This window comes from Nyctereutes procyonoides, unplaced genomic scaffold (genome assembly GCF_905146905.1).
Source record: "Nyctereutes procyonoides isolate TBG_1078 unplaced genomic scaffold, NYPRO_anot_genome, whole genome shotgun sequence".
NCBI lineage: Eukaryota > Metazoa > Chordata > Mammalia > Carnivora > Canidae > Nyctereutes > Nyctereutes procyonoides.
The window spans coordinates 4997043-5019969 of record NW_026575137.1 but is presented as its reverse complement, the minus strand read 5'-3'; the positions used below and the strand labels follow the sequence as shown (position 1 = coordinate 5019969).

The 22927-nt window shown below is 36.1% G+C and overlaps 1 protein-coding gene across 1 annotated transcript in view; it reads left to right on the top strand.

Moving 5' to 3' along the window:
- Positions 1–22927, top strand: part of MMP16 (matrix metallopeptidase 16) — a 289269-nt gene that overhangs the window by 252687 nt on the left and 13655 nt on the right. The window contains exons 8-9 of the mRNA XM_055303461.1: positions 12428–12578; positions 22366–22481. Of these exons, the coding sequence (XP_055159436.1) occupies positions 12428–12578; positions 22366–22481 (267 nt within the window). The remainder of the gene's footprint in view (positions 1–12427; positions 12579–22365; positions 22482–22927) is intronic.

The window sequence follows — 22927 nt, the reverse complement described above, 5'->3', positions numbered from 1 at the left end:
GTGACTTTGGTTTAGGCAAAATGTCTTATATATATGGAGCCAAAATCAAAATCCATAAAAGAAAAATTGATGAATAGGACTTTATCAAAATTAAAACTTTCTGCTCTTTATTTTTTTTTTAGGTTTTATTTATTTATTAATGAGAGATACAGAGAGAGAGGCAGAGAGAGAAGCAGGCTCCATGCAGGGAGCCCGACATGGGACTCGATCCCAGGTCTCCAGGATCACGCCCTGGGCTGAAGGCAGGCGCCAAACCGCTGACCCACCCAGGTGTCCCACTTTCTGCTCTTTAAAGATACTTTTAATACAAAGATTGCTATAGACTAGGTGTCTGCAAACCATATATATGATGAAGGGTTTGTGTCCAAAAGATACAAAGAACTTTTAAAACTGAAAAAGAAAACAAGTGATTCAATAAAAATGAGCAAAGGACCTAAACAAACTTTACCAGGGATGATATATCGGTGGCAAATAACCACAGAAAAAAAGATGCTTACCAGTATTAATCATTAGGGAAATGTGAATTAAAACCACAGTGAGGGGGTGCCTGGGTGGCTTAGTCAGTTAAGCGTCCAACTCTTGGTTTTGATTCAGGTCATGATCTCGGGTTTGTGGGACTGAGCCCCCCATGGAGCTTTTTGATCAGTGTGGAGTCTGCTTGAGATTCTCTCCCTCTCCCTCTCCTTACCCCCCGCCCCCATCAAGTAAATAAATAAAATATTTAAAAAAAAAAAAGAAAAAAAGCACACCCACACAATGAGATACTCCTGCATACTTATTAGAATGGCTAAAATTAAAAACCCTGACCATGCCAAGTGTTGGCAATTCCTTTAAAAGTTAAATACATAGTTATCGTAGGATCCAGCCATTGCACTCTCAGGTATTTTCCCAAAACAAATGAGACCGAATGTCCAAAGACATCTATGCAAATATTCAAAACAGATGTATTTGTAATCACCCCAAATCAGAAGTAATTCTAATATACTCAACTAGTAAATGGATAATCAAGCTGGTATATCCATATAATGAAACCCTACCAAGCAATAAAAAGGATGAATTACTAATTTACACTACAATGTGGATGAAGCTCAAAGTAATTGTGTTTGGTAAGAGAATTTGGACAAAAAAGAGTATTGATATTAAACTCTAGAAAATGCAAAGTGATCTATAGTGACAGATAGTTACCTGAGGGCAGTTGAGAACTGAGCAGGAAGGAATGCAAAGCAGCATGAGAAAACTTTTAGGGTGATCAATATGTTCATTATTTTGCTATATTGATATTTTGACAGATACATATGTGAAAACTTCACAAATTATATACTGAACTAGGTGCCATGTATTCCATGCTAATGGTACCTCAGTACAGCTTTACTAAAAAACAGCTTTACCAAGCACATAAGTTTATGTTGGAATAGTTTAAGTAACTATTGCATAGATTTAATATACTAGTGACTGTGAGTAGTAAAACTTGCTTCCTGCATTGTTCTACAGCATGTTAATTATGAGCATCCAAATTAATACTATGTTGGTTTCAGTCCCTTACTGAATTCAGGGATAATTAAGCAGAGTGTCCCCTTAGAGCAGAGGTGCCCTCATTCCCAGCAACCTCTCTTCTTGGTTACATTTCTAGTATCATGGAGAATAGTAAAATGTGAAGTTAACTGAATCTTAATAGAGAATGAATCCACTTACTGAAGATCTATCTAAAACATTATGTAATTTCAATTTAATCTCAGGATTTACTCCTTACAATGATTATAACATATTTCCTATTAAGTATATTGGAATGACTGTGTAAAATAGGTGGGTGCCCTCCTTTGAAATAATTTCATCACTGTTATTTTATATTGCATATCTATGTTATCTTTACTCTCTAATTTCCCTGCTCTTACTTTTGTCCGTTTTTTAGTTATGGTTTACTATGTTATCACGTATTTTTCCTTTAAGAGCCTTCAGATTTTTGTGTAATGAAAGAAGGTGTAAGTAAGTAGATAAATGTTTTAAGGAATTTTTTCGTTCTACCTCACATATGTGTATGTGTATGTATTGTTTTTAAGAAACCAGTATATAATACCTCCTTTTACTCATCAAGGTGCTACTCAGTGTAACTGCTTATATTTGAATGTGAGGCCTGTGTACCAGCCACGCAATTTCAGCTAGTCAGCTAACTTAACATCACTCAGGTAAATCAAATATAATAGAGTAACATTTTGTGAGGACAATCAACCCAGATGTTTATATTCTCAATTACCAGTCATGTTCAGGTTGAATGGTTATGAGATAATAATATCAAAAATCTATGTTGAAAATTGAGTTGGTGTAATTCTCTCGAGAACTGAAAATAATTTTTAAAATGAAGCTTCCAGTGTTGTCAAAACCAGTAACAAAGTCAAGTAGTTGAGAAGTCTCAAAATTCATATTGTTGCTATCACTTAATAACTTTAAGCAGTCCTTATCGTGCTATTTGACAGTTTCATTTCAAGAGGCAACATCATTTATGGAATTGGAAGCAAAATATCTAGGGTGTAAAAGAGCAGGGCCATAGAGTTTAGGAATAAGAAGGTATACAGAAGATGTCTCTCAAAATAGAACTGTCTAAAATATGTGGCATTGGAAAATGGCAAAGAATATAAGTGTTAAAAAATTATTTATGTGACTCGGCATTACTCCTTTATTTCAAATACTCCTGTAAACCAGCAATCTCTTTTTCCTGCTTGCAAATCTTCATTCTTGAAAGGCTTAAGGAGTGCTAATGAAGTTCATTTGAGGTAGAAATATACTGTTTCTTACATGGTGCAATGGATAACCTAAAAGATCTTTTACTATAAATAGAGGAATGCAGTGATAACTTAATTCCCTATAGGAGCTAATGGAAAATTTATGCCTGAAAAGCTACAGTAGGTTAAGGAATCTACATTCAATGGCCCTGATACAGACAAAAATAGATTCATAGCATGTGAATTGTGCTATTGTCTTGAATTATAAATTTCAGAAAATTTTAGTATTAGTGTTTATATTATATAGTGACAGGAAGTAATCATCTAAGCCAAGGGGTCAAACATATGATTTTTGAAAACCTCCCTTGATAAATTTCCCTCCACTTGTTTATAGCCATTCCAAAAGTCTATGGTATGTTTTTATTATAGCTACTTTTATTCATATTTTAAACTATAGTATGTTCCCATCAGTAAAACTTGTGTCTAATTTTTTTCTCATTTTCCAAAATTTTTATCATATCCTTTTATTTATCATGTCAGGTTTGAGTTCCCTGGGAAGCAAACACAGATAAAGTTATGAGGAGAGAAGTAAGCTTCTGGAAGGCAAACAGGGACAAGGCAAGACTGGCCTGGAAAGCCATGAACTGTGCTGTAGATATAACAGGGTCTTAGCAGACCAAATAAGGAGCTCCAGAGCAAAGACTACCTGTCAGAGGAATCTCATGTAGGGCAGAAATGACCAGGATCTAGGATGTGGTGTGCTAAAGTATTGGCTGGATGATGCCCAGGAAGAGCATGGGTTTGGCCCATCCCAAAGCACTTACCTGGTTTCTTGGCCCAATTCTCAGATCCAAAGGCATTCGTTGATAGATAGGCCAGTTCTTTCTTGAAGAGAAGTCTAATAAGCTGCAAAGTCAACAGCTGCCACATTTGTGGAGGTATTCAAAACTCTCTGCTTACTAGGTGATGTTGTAGAACGTGGCAAAATAAATGCTGGTAAGAGTCATATGACCTCCATAGTTGGGCATTTGTTCAAATTTCTTGAGTAACCAGCCTATAAACAATATTAGAACTTAATTCAAATAATTGGCACTAACATACATCAGTGTACTTAATCATTTATTATTGATATCATTTATTTGAATTGGTATCAAGCAAATTTGAACAAATATTAGATTATATAAAAATAATAAGCACCATTTATTGGGTACCATGATCCAGGTATAGTATGGATATTCTACGTTTAATCTCTCATTATTTCCAGAACTCTGAATGAGGGGGTTAGTGTCTTATGTTACAAAATAGGAAAGGAATATTCAGATTTAGTTATTTTCCCAAGAGCTCACAGCTAGCATTTGGCAGAGCCATCACTCCTTAGTTCGATCTGCTCTCAAGGCTGTTGAATGTTCCACTAAACCACAGAATCTACTACAGAAAATATTAATTCTTTATTAATTTTTTTAAATCCATGAAATGTTCTCTAGGAAAAAATATATCAATGTTGAACAATAGTTAGCCCAATAAACAATAGTTATTGAATAATCTAAGTGCAAAAAAAAAAAAAGAAGAATCTAAGTGCAGCCTTCTTTTATATGAAGAATATCCAGTCTTCAAGGAACTAATGTTCAAATCTTTTTTTTTTTAATTTTTATTTATTTATGATAGTCACAGAGAGAGAGAGAGAGAGAGAGAGAGAGAGGCAGAGACGCAGGCAGAGGGAGAAGCAGGCTCCATGCACCGGAAGCCCGATGTGGGATTCGATCCCGGGTCTCCAGGATCGCGCCCTGGGCCAAAGGCAGGCGCCAAACCGCTGAGCCACCCAGGGATCCCTGTTCAAATCTTTAATGTAAAGGACACCAAGCAAATACTTTTGGCTTTATGGATCATATGGTTTTCAATCAAAACTACTAAACTCTGTCACTGTGGGGTGAAAGCAGACTAGACCATATGTAATGAATAGATGTGACTGCATTCTGATAAAATTTTATTTACAAAAACAGGCAGCAAGCTGGCAGCCCTAGTTTACAAACCCGTGTTGTAATAAAAGATACAAAATATAAATGTGTGAGTAGAGTTCTGTGGCCCCTAAAAGACAAAAATATAGCTGATTTTTTAAGTTAATAAATTATAAAGGTATCTGATTACTGAGGACACAATGTACAAGGCATGAGCAGAATACAGTGGATTAATTAATAAACACTTCCAATAATAAATGTGGAGTGACTACTTGATAAAGCAAGAGGAAGCAGAAAACCCTCAGCAATTCTGAAAGCCAGACAGAGTGTAAACGTGTTCTATTGAGAGAGTCAATTTGGAATAGCAAGTTGAGCATCAAATTAAAAATACCTGGACTGTAGTACAAAGATATTAGCAATTAGTTGTGTGCTCTTAAGCACATCACTTCTTTGGCCTGTAAAATCAATGTGTTGGGCTGGATTCTCAGCCATATTTCTTTTATTTTTTCCCCCCACGTAAATCTTTTGTTTTGATAAATAAGACATATTCATGGCTTAGGTTTTAAATCACATTTACAGATGAGGAACACTTCTAGGCCCAAACAGGTTAGCGGTGAAGTGACTACTGCTGGGAGGAATGCACGGCCCCCATGCACTTTAAGCCTAAGAGCAAAGACTTCATGTCAGAGATCACCGTACACATCCCCTCTAGGCTCAAGAACTGGAAGACTGGAGGAGGAGCGGAGACTTGGTGAAGCTCCTGTGACCACCATCTGATACCCTCACCTTCACACTACAGAAGCCTACGAAAGTTGTGCTACTTTTAGATAAGCTAAGAAGGAACTTTCCTGATTATATGAAGTGAAACTTTCTCTCTATTGTTAACAATTAGGGTAAGGGCGTTAGCTACACAGAGTATCCACTGACAAATACAGACTATGAGAACAGGGAAGAGGAAGCCACACAGATACCTCATTTCTTCAAATGTCAGAAACTTCCACACCACAGCAGGAGAGCAGTGGATGAACTCAGCCATATTTCTGATCTAGTATATCTGAGCAATGTAGTGCACTCCCATCAACAACTGTGGGCCAGTCCAAGGGTGTTAGAAAAGCATATATGAGTGTTAGCTTGATAAAAATTTTAAAAAGTCATTAGACAATACAGTTTTCCTTGTAGGAATAAGCATACAATTTTAAAATTCTTCAAGGGATTATCTGCTTAGTGCCTATTTCCTCTGCTGCTCCATCAGCTTTACAGGAGCAAGAATCTGTGTGTTTTTTTCACTGGTATCCACAGCTCCTAGCTCAGTGACTGGCTAAAAGAGGCTCTTAATAAACACACACTGGATGGATGGATGGATGGATGGATGGATGAATCTCATTGATGAATTACCGGAATAGATGGTCTGTAAATTCGTCTCCAACTGTAAATATTCTTTGAGGTTACTCTTTTTATTTATAAAGCTTCTCTGTCTTTAACTCGGACTTGTTGATATTTTCCTCTGCACATTGCCAAGTACAATGTCAGTAAGGACCAGTTCTTTCCACTTGCTCCAGAATATGTGAACCTCATAGGAAATCCAGTAAATGCCTTCATTCTGCCAAAGAGGCAATATTTTCCTTGAGAACCAGACCATCTGATGGTAAGGTAGTTAAAAATCTACCCCTCCAATGTTAAAAAAATAGAGAGTTGTATATGAATCTCATACTTAGTCAAGACTCTTAACAAGAGAAACAAAGTTCATCTTTGTCCATGTGAAAATCTTATCAAGATACAAAAGGAATTGCATAATTGTATTAATTGGGTGTTTGTTAGAAAACACCTGGAGAGGAAAAAAAAAAAAGAAAACACCTGAAGAATTAAATGTATTAACTCATAATCATTGTTATTTTCTTGAATTCTAAGCCACAAAAACTCAGCAGGCAAGGTGTTGTTTTTCTTAATTTTTTTGTGTATAACTGCTGGGATCTCATCATGTAACCCTATAGGAAATGCTTGCTGATGAGTTATCTGTTTTGCTTTGTTTTTTGAAGGGAATATAAGTGCATTAAAAACAAACAAAAATCCCCTGCTGTAGGTTCCTAGTGGGGAAAAAATGATAGGTGAATGCTAATCTTCTATATCAAGGCCTTAATTATTAAAAGAGAGGCTCTTTGTTTCTCCTTTTTATTGACTGAAAATTCTTGACCTACAGCATAGGGAAGTTCTTCTGAAACACATTTTTTTAAAGTTTTTTTTTCTTCTCCTTTTTTTTTTTTTTTAATAACAAGAATTTCCTGGAAGAACTGTAACTCTTTTTCTTTTTTTACACATTATTCCCTTCTGAGACATCCTGGAAAATATAAACTAGGGTTCTGTGAACATTCTCTCATGTCAGTGCAGCATGAGTATCCATGAGCTTAGTGATATCACCGGACAAGGCCTGGAAAAAGTATGAAGAAGTTTTCATGGATAGGTTAGGTATAAGGAACTACAAACAGGTATTCTAAAGCATAATAGAATGTTCCTCTTAAGAGGTAACCAACTGAGGTTAGCTGATGACAGATTTACTCTAAATAGCTAACATGGAAAGCACTGGAACCATATTATCCTTTCCTAATTAAAACTGAGATGAAAGGAGAGAATGCAGCATAAAACAGGACTTTCTTTTTTATTGTATTGTTTTAAGACTTTCTATTTTAAATGCCACAGAGATATGACTAAAATATAGAGCAAGCTGGGAAACAGCTGTCTGGATTTTCCATCTCACTAACTCTGGCAAGGAAGTGATCTGGGCCCTTGGGGTGCTTTTTTTTTTTTTCTTTTTCTTTATAAAATATTCAAATTAAACAGTGGCTCAGGATAGGGGTATATTTTTATGATAGCATCTCCCAACACAACAGTTAAATATAATTACTTAAATGGCCCTCCAACACAATCCTGGGACTTGCCTTTTTATTTTCTCAGGCTAGTTAGTGGTCAGAAATCTCATTTTTTCCTGCTCTATTAATAAGGTTCAAGACTAAGGCCCACAATATTATTTGTGTAGTCTTTTCATTTTTGTTTCGACTGTATTTGGTTATTCATGTAATATCAAACATAGATCTTTGAATTAATAACCATTTATTAGGCACCTACTGCTTTCCAGGCATTATCTATAAGGTACTGCAGGAAAATGGTGTCAGACGCAGTGTTTTTTTCCTCAAGTTGCTCACAGCTTAGAATAGGTAGCAGGCTTGTGATCCATTAAAGTACCAAGTTCTATGTACTAAAAGTGTATAAGTAATATGATAAAGTAGAAAACAGCATACTCTGGCAATGTAAGAGGATGGGAACCTTATTCAGATGGGAACTGCTATCCAGAGAAATGATGTTAAGCTAAGTTTTGAAAGAGCCGTACCCATTTTCCAGAAATGGAAATAAATGGGATATAGATGAAATAAGAGACTCATATTTAAAAGAACCTTGAGATGATGTATAGATGAGTTTGGGTTTTATGCCAGGTGCAGTGGTAAACCACTGAAAAATTCAACCAAAAGGGAGATAAAATCAGGTACACATTTTAGAGAAATCACTTTAATGACCTTGTGGGAGACATATAAAAGTGGTCTGAAGGCAGGAAGATAGAAAGGAGGTTATTGAAATAATACAAGCTAGAAAACAAAATTATTGCTCTTAAAGCACATGGATGGAAGACAGCACTGCGTGCTGGCTAAAAGCCAGGATTTTGAGTAGCAGACTTGGGCTCCATCATGTCTAATACCTTGTGTGATGTTTGGATGGCCAAAAATTTATACTGGACAGTCTTACTCAGTTAAAAGAAAAATAAACCCAACCAGATTAATTGAGTTTAGGGGTGGGCGTGTGACAGGAAGTCATTCAAGAACTGACTACACTTGCCGTCTCTCTAATTAGGCCTTCTGGTCTCTTCTGTAGCTTTGCTCTTTGCATCCACTCCATTCTCTTTTCTCTTTCAGTTGATCTCTCTGGTTATTCAGTTTATACATCCTCATAATGTCTGCTTGCCCATGGCCATCATGACTTCTCCAGCCTCATACTATATAATGAATCATCCTTTCCCCTTGCTTAGTGGGAATGTCTCTCAATATTCCCTGGGTCACATTCCCAAGAAAGAAGAATGAATGGCTCTGTTCATCTCTTCTCTTCTGCCTAAACTATAATCCAGAACTCTGCAGAATTTTGACTGGCTCGAGGCTTAGATGGTAATATATGGAGAAGACATGGAAACTGGTGGGACCGACTTCAGAGCTTGTGAACAAGACAATTACCTTTAGACAGGATAATTGAAAAGTTGACCTGTATCGGCGGCAATAAGAATGGACCGCAGGGAAGAGGTTCAAGGAAAAGTTTAGAAATCAAAGCAGCTGAATGTAATGACCCATCCTTATGAAAAATAATATAAATAGGGAGGTTTCAGATATGACACCTTGAGTAATTAGCATGCCATCTACAGAGATAGAGACAACAAGAAGAAAGGCCCTTTGATGAGTTCAGATTTGGACCTGTGGGTCAACTTTATAGAAAATTCCAGTAGGAAGGTATCTATACCATTTGGCTCTCAAGACCTATTTGGATTAGAGCTAGCCCTGTGTGACCACTCTGATTTTTTGGCTTCTAAGTTTTTCTTTTACTTCAGTCTTCTTCCCTCTTTCTTCTATATCCTTTGCATTTGCCTGACTCTTCCCTCTTCCCTTATGTGATCTATTTGAAGACCATATATTTCTAGAAGCCCAGTTCTGGTTCCTCTTTATCTTCTCTATATATTCTTCCCTGGGTAATTTCTTCAAATTAGTAAATACCATATTTATGCTTGTGACTTACAGTCCTTCAAACTCACATACCCACTTGCTCACGTGATGTCATTTCCATATCTCACTGACATCTCATACTCTAGATTCAAACCCTCTACAGCCCATACACAAAGGAGTCTTCTTTGGCTTATTTTAGATCACTCTTATTCTCTCACTTACAAAAGTCAGAACTTGGGAATTATCTTTGATATGTCATTTTTTAAATTCCCCACAGCTAACCCAAAAGCAATGTCTATCAATTCCATCTCCAAAATGTGTCATGACTTCATTTTCTTCTTTCCATCACTGTTGGTGTCACTGCTGTCACCTTATTACAGGTTATTAGCAAAGACCTTTTTAATATAAGTATTCAGTGACTTTCTGTTTCATTTAGAATAAAGTTTAAATTTTGACAAAGACCACATGATCCTTACCTCCATTCTTACCGCATTCCTACAACATTGTATTCTATCACTCTTCTCATTAGGACATTTGTCCTTGGTGTTTCCACCCCTTCAGACCATTTTCACTGTTCTGGCTTCTTTGAATCATGTAAGTACAACTCACATGTCACCTGAATAAAGGGAACTTTCCTGTGTCCAATACAAGCAACCACCCTACCAAATCCCATCATTTTCAGGTTATATATATATATATATATATATATATATATATATAGAGAGAGAGAGAGAGAGAGAGAGAGTCTGTATAGTGTAGTATCTTTACTATATATATATATAGTATCTTTATAGTACTTTTTTCTCTGAAATTATCTTTGTTTAAGGTCAGTTTTCCCATATGCCTTCACCAGAATTTAAGGTCTAAGAGACAGAGATGTTATCTTTCTTATTCACTGCTACATCTCCAGTGCCTAAAATAGTGCCTAATAAGTCTACTAAGTAAGTTGTTGATGAATGACTCAATTAATTAATTCCCGCAAAAGACCGTTGACAGGTCTTCTCATTTCCATTCTTTTCTTTATAGTCCACTTCTCACAAAACACACACAAAAAATCATGTTTTGAAAATATAGAACAGATCACATCCTTCCACTAATTTAATTTCTCTGATGGTTTCTCAGTACCCTCCAAATAAGACTGAAACCCCCATATACATTTTCAGTACCACTGCCTTGTTCATTACACTCCACTGATCTTTTCATTTGTCATCATACAGAACTCATTTTCTTGGCATACTGTTCCTGACACTCTTTGCATAGCTATCATCTTCTTCTCTTTCTTTAAATTTTGGTTTAAATGTTATTTCTTCAGAGAGACTTTCCTCATCTCCTTACTTTAAAGGAGACCCCTTAGGATTTCTTTTTTCTCAACCCCTGATGTCTTTCCTTTGTAGCATTCAGTAGTTTTTCAGTTACTACAATTATATTTTTGTATATTTGGTTTTGTCTGCCTAATCCACTAGAATGCAGGATGATCAGTGTAGTGATCAGGTCTGTCTTGTTGTCTTTAGTATCCTTAGTACCTAACATGATAGTTGGGACACTGAAGATATTTAATAAATGGCTTTTTTTAATGGTATCAAATGGTCGTAGAAGCTCTTGAAGTAAATAAAATTACTCCTGTAACAGACTAGAGACACCTAACTAAATCTAGACTGAAGACATGATTTTTTTTTTTGCTTTGTGTTGTGTTGTTTTAGGCCAAAACATGGTGTTTTTTTGTTTTTGTGGGGGTTTTTTGTTTTTTGGTTTTTTTTGTTTGTTTTTTTTTACTTCCTTAAGGTGTAACATGAATGTTTTATCCTTACTTCCTATCTCCTGATTTAGAATAAGAAGAGAGGAGGTCGAGACCAAAGCTCTAGGAAGTGTCAACATTTAGGAACTGAGGGGGGAAATAAAGTCCAGAATGTAGCCCAGAGAAAAAAAGACTCCTCCACCCCCAAAAATGGTTTTAAGTAGCCAACTGTGTCAATAGATAAGGATGGAGAATTATTTCCTTGAAAGGCATTGCTGACGTCAGAACAAAAGTTTTCGGTGGAAAGTAGGTGTTATATCAATTTCAGTGGAGTGAGAAATGTTTATAGATTATTTGAGAGGCATACCAGAGAGGGGAGTGGTGGGCCCAGTCTGCCAGAGGCATAGGACATGAGGAAGTGTGTTGTCTGTAGATAATTTCAGAACAGCAATAAAACTAAAGTTTGTCTTCTTTTTAATATTGGCATGCTCCCACAATTCCCAACAGGATTAGGGTTAAATTCTCCTCCCCTTAGGTTACCATTCTTATTAAAGAGAGGGATAGTATAAACACTAAAAGAGGGCGTAGGGTCAAAGGAGGATAACTTTGTAACACTAAAGAAACTTGTGAATGTTTATAATAATAGGAAAGGATCAGCCTAGAGGATGTGTTTCAACAGAGTAGAGGTTGTAATCAATAAAGCAATCTGAGAGTACACAGAATGCACAGAACACAGTCATGATTTAGCCTTAAAATAAAAATAGCGTGTCTGATTCCTAGAGGAAATTCCTAGGAATTCCTAGAGGAAAAGTCCTGATTCTTTTTTTTTTTTTTAAGATTTTATTTATTTATTCATAGGCACAGAGAGAGAGGGGCAGAGACACAGACAGAAGGAGAAGCAGGCTCCATGCAGGGAGCCCGATGTGGGACTCGATCCTGGGTCTCCAGGATCACACCCCAGGCCGCAGGCGGCGCCAAACCGCTGCGCCACCGGGGCTGCCCCGATTCTTGATTCATAATTGGTGTATTATGGCAAGTTGTAGATCTTTTTTATTTTTACATTAATTCACAAATTCTGATTATATCATTAAATACCCATTTTATCCATTTTTGTAGATAATCTTTCAAAAATAACATCCGTGTTCCAAATGTGACTACTACTTATTATGAATTTCATGTAAAATAACTTTAAATGCATTGTATTCATAGATATGTTCTAATTTCTGATATTAAATTATTGTATTCTACAACTGCACTTCTTTCATACAGGTAACAAATACTGGGTGTTTAAGGATACGACTCTTCAACCCGGTTATCCTCATGATTTGATTACTCTTGGAAGTGGAATCCCCCCGCATGGTATTGATTCAGCCATTTGGTGGGAAGACGTTGGGAAAACCTATTTCTTCAAGGGAGACAGGTCAGTACACCTTCCATGTGAAGAAAATAGTTAACTAATGTTCAGAAAAGTTGATATTTCTATTCTATAATAGACATGTACTATTGATTACGAATCTGTGTGGATATAAAGACAAGGATTAATGAAATCAAAAATATTTTTAAAGTCTTTCTAAATAGTATTCAAGATAAATCTTACAATAATATTCCCAAATAATACAACCTTCTTATGAATGTTTAAGTTCTTCCTCTTAGCCATAAGCTTAACATGCTTATAAATCTGTGTGACCAGGGTGCCTGTAATCTTGCAATGAATTTTCTTTTCATTTTAACATAACTTTATTTTTAAAAGCACATTTCACAAAGGCTTTTTTTTTCTTTCATTTGAAAGTTAAATTTTTATACTCTGCACACTGTTCATTGTAAACATTTTCACACAGTTTCGGTTTAGTATGAGTTCTGTTTCTTAAGAAGCTGATTATTTAGGTGTCAACGAACAGGTGTTCATGAACTAGGCAAACTGATCACTTAGCTTGAAGTGTAGTATCCTTTCCCTGCAACTTTCTTTCATTTATTTTTTTAAACTGTTTTTTGTTTGTTTGTTTTTTAAGATTTCATCTATTTATTCATGAGAGACACAGAGAGAGAGAGAGAGAGACAGAGAGAGGCAAGAGACACAGGCAGAGGGAGAAGCAGGCTCCATGCAGGGAGCCCGACATGGGACTCGATCCCTCTCCAGGATGAGGCCCTGGGCCTAAAGTGGTGCTAAACCGCTGAGCCACCCAAACTTCCCTTTTGTTTCTTATCCTTTCCTTTTTTTTTTTTTTTTTTTATGGCATTAGTAAAAAGTGAATTGTTAGTCTTAAAATTGTAGCATCTACTAGGCATGCATGGCTTCCCCATGCACCTTTGATATAAATTACACATAAAATGTAACTTGAAGTCTATATTTTTTATTAATCTAAATAAATGTTAGGTAGAAAAAGTAATAGAGATGAAAAATGTTTAATTACACAATTACTAGCTAGGTCAAATGTGACACTCAATATAACTTTTATTAGTATGTAGAAGAACTTAAGTACGCATTTTACTGCATTTTACAGTAAATTAAGAATATACACACCTACACGTAAACAGAACAACAGGCTTTAATGCCCATCTAGCTAGTATTGAGTTTGCCTCATAATCTTGGCACAGTATAACCTTATAAAATATCTCCAACTTTAGGAGAAAGATATGTAAGGACATAAACCTTATTTTACAATTCGCAGTATTTAATTGCAAGTGATTTCAAACATTGAGCTTTATCATGAACAAAAGATTTGTGTAATTTGTCTCCATGGATAAGAACTTTTCAATTTATTCTGTTGCTAGCTTTCTATATATTTGATTTGCATATACTTCTATGGCAAAATGTTTTAATGCACTATCATGAAACTGAGGTGCTAAATGTTTACCAAATCACAAACAAAAAAAGGTCTATCAAACCAAAATTCTATTAAAGGAGAAGATGCTACTTACAGCCAGAAAAAGTATATGGTTCTCAGCAATCTATAAGTGTAATGGAGTAGGAAACAAGAATAAAGAAATTGAGGGCCACAGCATGGTGACCACTAATGAAAATAAATCTGCAGACTTAGGACATACTCTAAAATAACCTTGGGGCACATGGGTGGCACAGCGGTTGAGTGCCTGCCTTTAGCCCAGGGCATGATCCTGGAGACCCGGGATCGAGTCCCGTGTTGGGCTCCCTGCATGGAGCCTGCTTCTCCCTCTGCCGTGTCTCTGCCTCTCTCTCTCTTTGAATAAATTAATATTTAATTTATTAAATATCAATAAATTAATGAATAAATGAATATTTAAATATTTAAAAAATAATAAAATAAAATAACAGCCTTGAAGGTAAGTTTAAGTTCCCAGCCATTTTAATTGCTCGAATATACTCTTTCAGGACCAGGTTTAAGGAATTCTTTGGGGGTTTGGGGGGTTTTCTGTTTGTTAGGGTTGTTTTTTTGTTTTGTTTTGTTTTGTTTGAGAAAGGTATAGAAACAAAAGTCTGACAAAACACTTCTGCAGGACAGAACATGACGCTTAGCTTTCATGCAACAGTTTTCACAGGATTTCGCAGATGGTGATAAAAACTGCCATTCTATTATCAGGTAGCCTATTTTTTTCACACATGCGGATATTACTTTTAAAATGTTTCCAATCGAAAAATTTAGCACTTCCTTAAAATTTTAAGTTTAGAAACTAAATGTGCACTTCCTCCAATCAGTGAAAGCAATGAAGATTAGATACCAAATTCATACTAGAATAAAGGGAAATACTAGTAAATGGGAAGAGGAGTTTTAATACATTTGTTTCCTACTTGAGAAGCTACCTGCAAATACAACAAAATACATAGAAGAATACTTTATTTTAAGCTCTGCCTTAATAACTGGTTTTATAGGTTTAAAAATATGTAAAAGCAGCAGTCCAGTTAATTTCCATGTGTGTGATCTTATGTAAGATTTTATGAGTCATGGATGTTTTTTAAGCAGATTACCTCATATTCACATAATTCTATAATTCCAAAATCATAATTTGTCAATACGCTCATTCTAGATTAAAAGTAGATGGACAAGACATTAAATAAACTACCTGTCCGAAACGTATAAATGACAATTTGGTTGTCACATTTATAGACGAATTCAGTGAGTCTTTCTTCCTTACATTGTGTATTTTTCATACTTATCAATTTTTTGATGTTTTCTTTATTTTCTATGTCCAGTTTTGAGAGAAAACATTGCAAATTGTTTTGTCCTTACTTCTCCCTCTCCCCCCGCTGCAATCTTTCTGCTTAAGAAGGGCGGTGAGGCGGGACGGCAGGGTGGGTGTTGATTAATAGGTTTCTATTTCTCTGAGGCTAAGAGCAGAAAGGGATTTTAGAGATCATCTGTTCCAGGTGTGAAAAACTCAATTGCTTTAAAGGGTCAAGCAGATAATATACGTACTACTGGTACAGCAATAGTATGAAAGGCAGTAGTAGTGAGCTGGAAAGTACAAATACACTAGAAAAGTGCTCAGAGCCAGGATCATTTACTTAATATGCTAGACAAACAAAGCACAGCTTAAAAAAAAAGATTTTGTTTATTTATTCATGTTAGATGGGGGGTGGGGGGGGGCATAGACACGGGCAGAGGGAGAAGCAGGCTCCATGCTGGGAGCCTGACACGGGACTCGATTCCAGGACTCCAGGATCATGCCCTGAGCCAAAGGCAGGTGCTAAACCGCTAAGCCACCTAGGGATCCCCCAAAGCACAGCTTTAAGTTAGATTTGGTCCAAGTGCTACCCTATGTCAGCCCTGCATCTTGTTCACATCCTACCCAGTGTGTAGACACACTCAATTATATTCCACAGAAAATCATCCTACTCTAACCCAACTGTCCATCATGATAGTGTGAATATGATATAACCTTTTCCAGTCTCAATACCTCTAATTCCTACTTCCTTAAGATGTCTATAGTAGTCCTGGCATAGCCTTCAATTCATTTACGCAAAAAAAATATTTTGGGATCCCTGGGTGGCGCAGCGGTTTGGCGCCTGCCTTTGGCCCAGGGCACGATCCTGGAGACCTGGGATCGAATCCCATGTCGGGCTCCAGGTGCATGGAGCCTGCTTCTCCCTCTGCCTATGTCTTTGCCTCTCTCTCTCTCTCTCTGTGTGACTATCATAAATAAATAAATAAATAAATAAATAAATAAATAAATAAATAAATAAATAAATAAATAAATAAATAAATAAAATATTTTGAGCGCATGTGATGTGACATGTGCTAGAAAGGACCACGAGGTTTCTGCTCCCGTGGCACCTAACTTCTATTAAAGGAGACAATAGTAAGCAGCAAACAAGTAAATGAGCCTGAAACTTTAACATTGAGAAATGCTACAAAGAAATAAAGCAAGGTGGTAATGTGATAGAGACTCATGGGTGGTAAGGAGCAGTTGGAAAATCAGTGTGGAAGTCAGACAAGACCTCACTTATGAAGGGGACGCTAGAGTGGAGACTTGAATGGGTGAAGTTTCAGCCACATGAAGCCGTTTGGAACAATATGTGATAGGCAGATGACACAGTAGGACACAAGCAATAATATTGGAATGTTTAAATCAGTTAAAACTTTGTGGCTAGAGCCTAGCCAGTTAAGTGGTAAAGGAAGTCAAATAGGGACCAGATTATATGGGGCCTTATAGACCACAGCAAAGATGTTGGATTTTATTTCATGTACAATGGAAAGGCATTGGAGGATTTTTAACAGGAAATTAAAGTGATCTGATGTGTATTCACAAACATCCCTATGGCTTCCGTGTGAAGAATGGGCTCAGGAGTGGAAGCAAAGAGCGTAACTGGGAAGAATGCTGGAGTAGTACAGGGAAATACGGAGGTTGTAGTGGAGATAGAACAAAAAGGGTAGTTACAGGATATATTTTGAATGTAATAAGAACAAGTCCTTATTATGGCTTAGATTTTAGAGGTGAGGACAAAAGCAAATTAAAGATAACTTCTAGGTTTTTCAGACCTGAAAAATTGCATAGATGGTGCCATTTCCAGAAATAGGGCAGACAAGGGGAAGGAATATTGGGGAAGGCGGATTAAAAGGTTGAAATGTTCATATTTAGATTGAGATGTCTGTTTTACACACCAACTGGAGGAATCAAGTAGGTACTTGGATATTTTGAGTTTGCTTCTCAATGGAAAGTTCGCTCTGAGGTACACATTGGAGAACAATTGACATAAATTGCATTAAAAGCAGGGGACTACCTAAGTATAGAGATAGCTAAAGAAGAATAGTTGAAAAGATGGCTCTTTAAGTAAATCTGTAAAGTCAGATAAAATTTTCCACTATTTCCCACTATTTTACATATAGCTTGAAACTCAGTTCTTAGATTCCCACTTGCCCTTTTCTTAATACACTATAATTTGATGCTTGGATACATTTTGCATCCTCATAGCATTTAACTCTAAAATGCTATGTTTCTAAATCATCTCTCAGCATCTTCTCACAAATATATACAGGGCTCTGTTGCCATACTTCATTCTAAGCTTAACTTTTAAGAATTTTATGATATTTTTCAAAGAAAGACAAGTTTAGATCCACTTTGGTTTTTACCATTATTACCACTAATAGTCAAACAGAAAAACATGTTTATTTCTTCCAGCTTAACTTGTTTGTTTATGAAGTAATTAATATATGTGTTTTTAAAATCATCCAACACAGTAGATTAATATTTCCAATTCTGATGCGTGTTTAAGAATTATCAGTGTTCTCTTGGAATCTCAAGTTCCAGAAACTTGTTTCTGAAAAGTGGGATTTTGAGTAACTATTTGGATATGAAAAAAAGAAGTGGTCCTATATTTTGTGTAACTTAAGCAAGTAGTCTGTAGTACAGAAATGAGACAAAGTAGGATGAACAAATGGGTGGGTCACATGAAATAACCCTTGGAGCCACTTTTTGTTCAGTTTGAATTTAGTATCTAGCAATATGCCATTAAAGTATGGCATTCTATAATTTTCTGTACCATTTTTTTTTCTTAGCAGAGAAAGCATTTCTTAGCAGAGAAAGCTTTTAACAAAATGTTGTATACCATTACATGGACAGTTTTTGTCTTTTATGGATATGACCCATGGTCAAAGTAAAAAAAATGATAAATCTCATTTCCAATTATAATTTATTTTGAAGCATTGATTCACAATACTTTTCTCAAAGAATCAGCAATTTAAAGTCATAATGCTACAGTAGAGATAATGGATATATCAGAAGAAAAAGAACTGTAAGTTTCACTTATAATAGCTTTTATCATTTGCCCACCCTCCTGCCAAAATTCCAGGTTTTTTTTCCTATAATATCTAAGTTGTAACCCCCCCCCAAAATGGTTCATTTACACAGGCTTCATCTGAATATGTTAATATGCTTTTCAATGAATCCATAAGCTTATTTTTCAGGGAGAAGAAAAAATCAGTGGAATGAGCTTTTTGTTCACGCTGAAATATGTTCAAAAATGTTGGAAGTTAAAATTCAAACCTGTATTTATGAATAAGCTTCAGCACCTCTTCTAAGGCAGCTCTGAATATAGTTAGATGATTCTAATCACATACAAGTTTACTGGGTATTTATCAAAGCTGCCACACAGCAGATAACCTAAGTCCAAGCCCATGTTGGGTGTTTAAAAAAGATTGTGAAATGATCCCAAATTATAGTTTTGCATTATCTGCTAGTGACAAAAGGGTAAAATTCATACCAGAATTGTGTTCCTACAAGAGTGTAAGTAAATTCACATTCCATTAATATTTTCTGGAAATGTGATCTCTGTGAATCTTAGGTGCCTGGTTCAAGAAAAGTCTTGGTGGGTCAGTGGGTCTGTGAGTGAACAGAAGGAGAAAAGAAGGAAAATGATACTCAAGCAGTGTATCTTAGGAGTTAGCACTGAGGGTAAGAATGCTCCGCCAAGGGAAACAATAACAGTCATATGCTAACCTATGAATCCAGCAGCATTAGTCTCAACTCTGCAACATTTCAAAAGAGTAAACAAAACTAAATCATTATCTTTTAATGCTCTAGCATTGACTGAGTTGAATAAACATAAATACTTAATCTATGCTAAGGACATCATAAAAAAACACTGTAATATTCAATATAAAAGATTTTTGAGGGACTTAAATGAAATAAAACCATGTTTGTGTATAAATTTACTTTATAGCTTCAAAAACCTACACAAATTATTGGTATTGTTACAAGAACATTGTTACAACTACCTCTCAGAGAACAAACGTGGTTCCTAAGTATGTAATTAATACTTTCTTAAATCACCTACAGGGTGTGATCCCGTTGTCCCCAGGATTTTTAATTGTTCCAAACTTCTGACTAAGCAGTATTTCAAAACTTACTCTAAGTTATAGTTTATATCTAAAAATGACAACTATTGTAAGATATGTCATTATTTGATCTATCATGGAGGGTAAAAACCCTACCAAGTAAACTTTGGTACAGTATCTACTGTAAAGTGCATTCTAATATTAGCCAGGTAAAATGTAAAAAAAAAAAAAAGTTTCTTAGAATCCAAAAATAAGTCATTTGGCTAATTCTCCCCAAGACATTTTCTTTTTGGTCAAGTGCAGGAACCAGTTGATGTATATGACTATTGTAAACTCCATTGAAATATTTACTTGAGAGAAGGTATCTTGAAATTTTGAGTGCAGTTTCATCAACCACATTAACCATTTTGCATTCATCACAGCGTGTTCTGTGACAAATACCTATAAGAGGTGTTTCTCTTTTTGGATAAAATCTGCCTTGTGGCTCACTTATTGGAATACTGCCTGAAACGATCTTTTTCTCATTTCCAAGTAAACATTGAGAATGGAAGAGTTGCTAGTATTCCAGATGTTACTTGAGTGGATGTTTCTAGGGAATTATAGCAAAACCTTATGTACAAAACCCCACAACTCTGTAGATAAAGAATCTTCCATAGGCCTCGAATAAGAAACTATCCAGAAAGGACCAGAAAAACCTTATTTTTTTTCCGTTTTCAGCCAAAGTGCCTAATCCTGAGATAATGCATTAAGTACATCACTTCCCAAACTTGTGTTGGTAAAACACTAGCTTTAGTAGGTGATAAGAGATGTTTAGTGGGAAAAAAATGACAAAAGGTTGTCAAATAAATTTAAATTTGGAAAACATATTTGGTGTGCGTAGAGGAAGGAGTGAGGACTTTTAAAATCAGATAGAACTGGTTATAAGTCTAACCCTCATTGTCCTCTTAGAATTCTCCTCTCTTAAAAGGGGACAATGATGGCTATCTCATGGGTTTATTGTGATTAAATGAGATACTGCGTAGAGCATATGCCTGCCTTAAAGTATGCAATGTGCTGTGAACTGTCAATGGTTTCACCCCAGTTTTGTCATTCCTTTTGAACATTCAAGACATAAACTCGCTTGACTCCTAGAACATTTTAAACAAAACTGAGTGATCCAAAGTAGGGCTGGTTGCAGTTTATTCTTTGGGTGTCTAGCAGGTCTGTGAAAGTGGCTCATGGGCCACCCTGTGAAGGCATGGGGATCTCAGAGTTCTGACTCTCGGCGAGCTTTCCTTTGATCTAGTTTCCTTATCTCTACCCTGAGCACTCTAGTCAAGGCCTGCCCTAAGTCTACACTCCTATAGCCAATTGCCTCATCAACAGTTCTTCACCTTGATGTCTTGCAGGTATCTGAATTTAACATATCTAAAATCAAACTCATAATTCTTCAGACAAACCCAACTTACCTGCCCCCATTTCCTTATCTTACTGAAAGGCAACATGATTCTTCCACATGTTCAGGCCCCAAATTCCTGAGTTATGCCCAACTCCCTTCTCTTGGACCCTGCATTCAATCCATGAGCATGAGTAAGCTCTTCGGGATTTCCTTTCAAAAGATAGCCCAACCCTTTGAATTATCCTCAACTCTGTAGTTTACATTCTAGTCCAAGGTTTATTGCAGTGACATCCTGACTGGTATCCCTGCTTCTATTTTACCTCCTTAAGTCTATTTAACTCACAGCAACCAGGGTGTTCCTTTCAAACATCGGCCATATCGTGAAGCTCCCTGCTCAAAATCTGTGTTGGCCTCACATATTCCTTAGTGGAAAATCAGAGGCTTTGCTATCATAATAAAGGTCTTTCTAATCTTAGATTCTGGTTCCCACTCTGACCTTTATTTCCATTGTTGACTCAATCCTAGTCACCCTAGCCTCCTTGTGGACGCTTAATTACTCCAGGTTTGTGCTTGCCACTGTAACTTTCATTACTAGTTCCTGTCCCTGGAATAGATTTCTCCAAAAACTGTGTATGTTGGACCTCACTTATTTCTGCTTGAATGTCTGATAAAGAAAGGACTTCTATGGGGCCACCTGGGTGGCTCAGCGGTTTAGCGTCTGCCCTTTGGCCCAGGGTGTGAACTTGGAGGCCCGGGATCGAGTCCCACATCGGGCTTCCTGCATGGAGCCTGCTTCTCTCTCTGCCTGTTTCTGCCTCTCTCTCTCTGTGTCTCTCATGAATAAATAAACAAAATCTTTTAAAAACACAAGAAAGGACCTTTATGTTTAGTATTTAAAATTGCTTCCCCCCTCCAAAAATAAATAAATAAATAAATAAAATTGCTTCCCTATACTGCTAACTTTATCTGCTTATTTTCTTAAACTTACCACCTCCTATCACAGTATGTATTTGTTAATAAGTTGTTTTATTGCCTAGAACCCGTACATATCCCAGAATGTAACACTGATGAGAGCTGGAGCCTGTTTTGTTCAAAGTTACATCTCTAACATCTACAATATGCCAGAAATATAAGAATAGGTACTCAGTAAATATTTCTTAAATGAATAAATGAATGAATGAAGATTCTGCTAAAGATGATTCCAAAAAAACAAAAGCGTTCTGCTTCCTAATAAGAAAGATTTATAAAACGATCGTGAAAACCACTTATTTATCCATAAGTTAGTGATATCTTTTTGAATTGTATATATATTTAGCAAGCACAATTTTTTAGCTAGAATTTTAAATTAATTTTGGCAGACTGAATATACAGTAACAATACACGCTTTTAACATAGCAAGAAAGGAAATAAAACAAATGCTGTTGGTGTCCACTGTCTTTCTGATGTATTTAATAAGTTCTGTAAGTCATTAACAGCATACAGTAAGGATTTAATGAATGTTAGCTGTTACTGTGTACACATAATTTCCTTCCCTACGCATGTGTTTTGTTTTTGTTGTTTTTGTTTATTGTTCTTTTTAGGTATTGGAGATACAGTGAAGAAATGAAGACCATGGACCCTGGCTATCCCAAACCAATCACAGTCTGGAAAGGTATCCCTGAATCTCCTCAAGGAGCCTTTGTGCACAAAGAAAATGGTATGCAGCATGTGCATTATATATTTCATGAGTTTACTAAGTATTTCAATAATGCATTCTAATTTTTCATTATGTTAAATCATTAGAAAGTACGATGCTAGGGCTATAAAATATTATATTTACATGAACTTTCCATCCTAGATTTATGTTTAATATTATGCTCCAGGTGTTTTTTAACCTCAGCTTATTTTAGTTTATGAGAAAAAAAATAAAGGCAATTTTTAAAATGGAGGGTGTGGCTACCTTCAAAGTAACGTCACCTATTTTTCTATTAAAATTCCTATAAAGTTAGTAACAGACATATATAGGACAGGAACTGGTCAAAAGGAAGGTATGTTGTTAAGTGTGGGCTGAGACACAGACACCTGGCAGTTGTGCATGTTGAAGATTTTAATTTTTCATGCACACCTTTACTTAGAGTGTCAGCAAGGAGGGAATATGCCTAC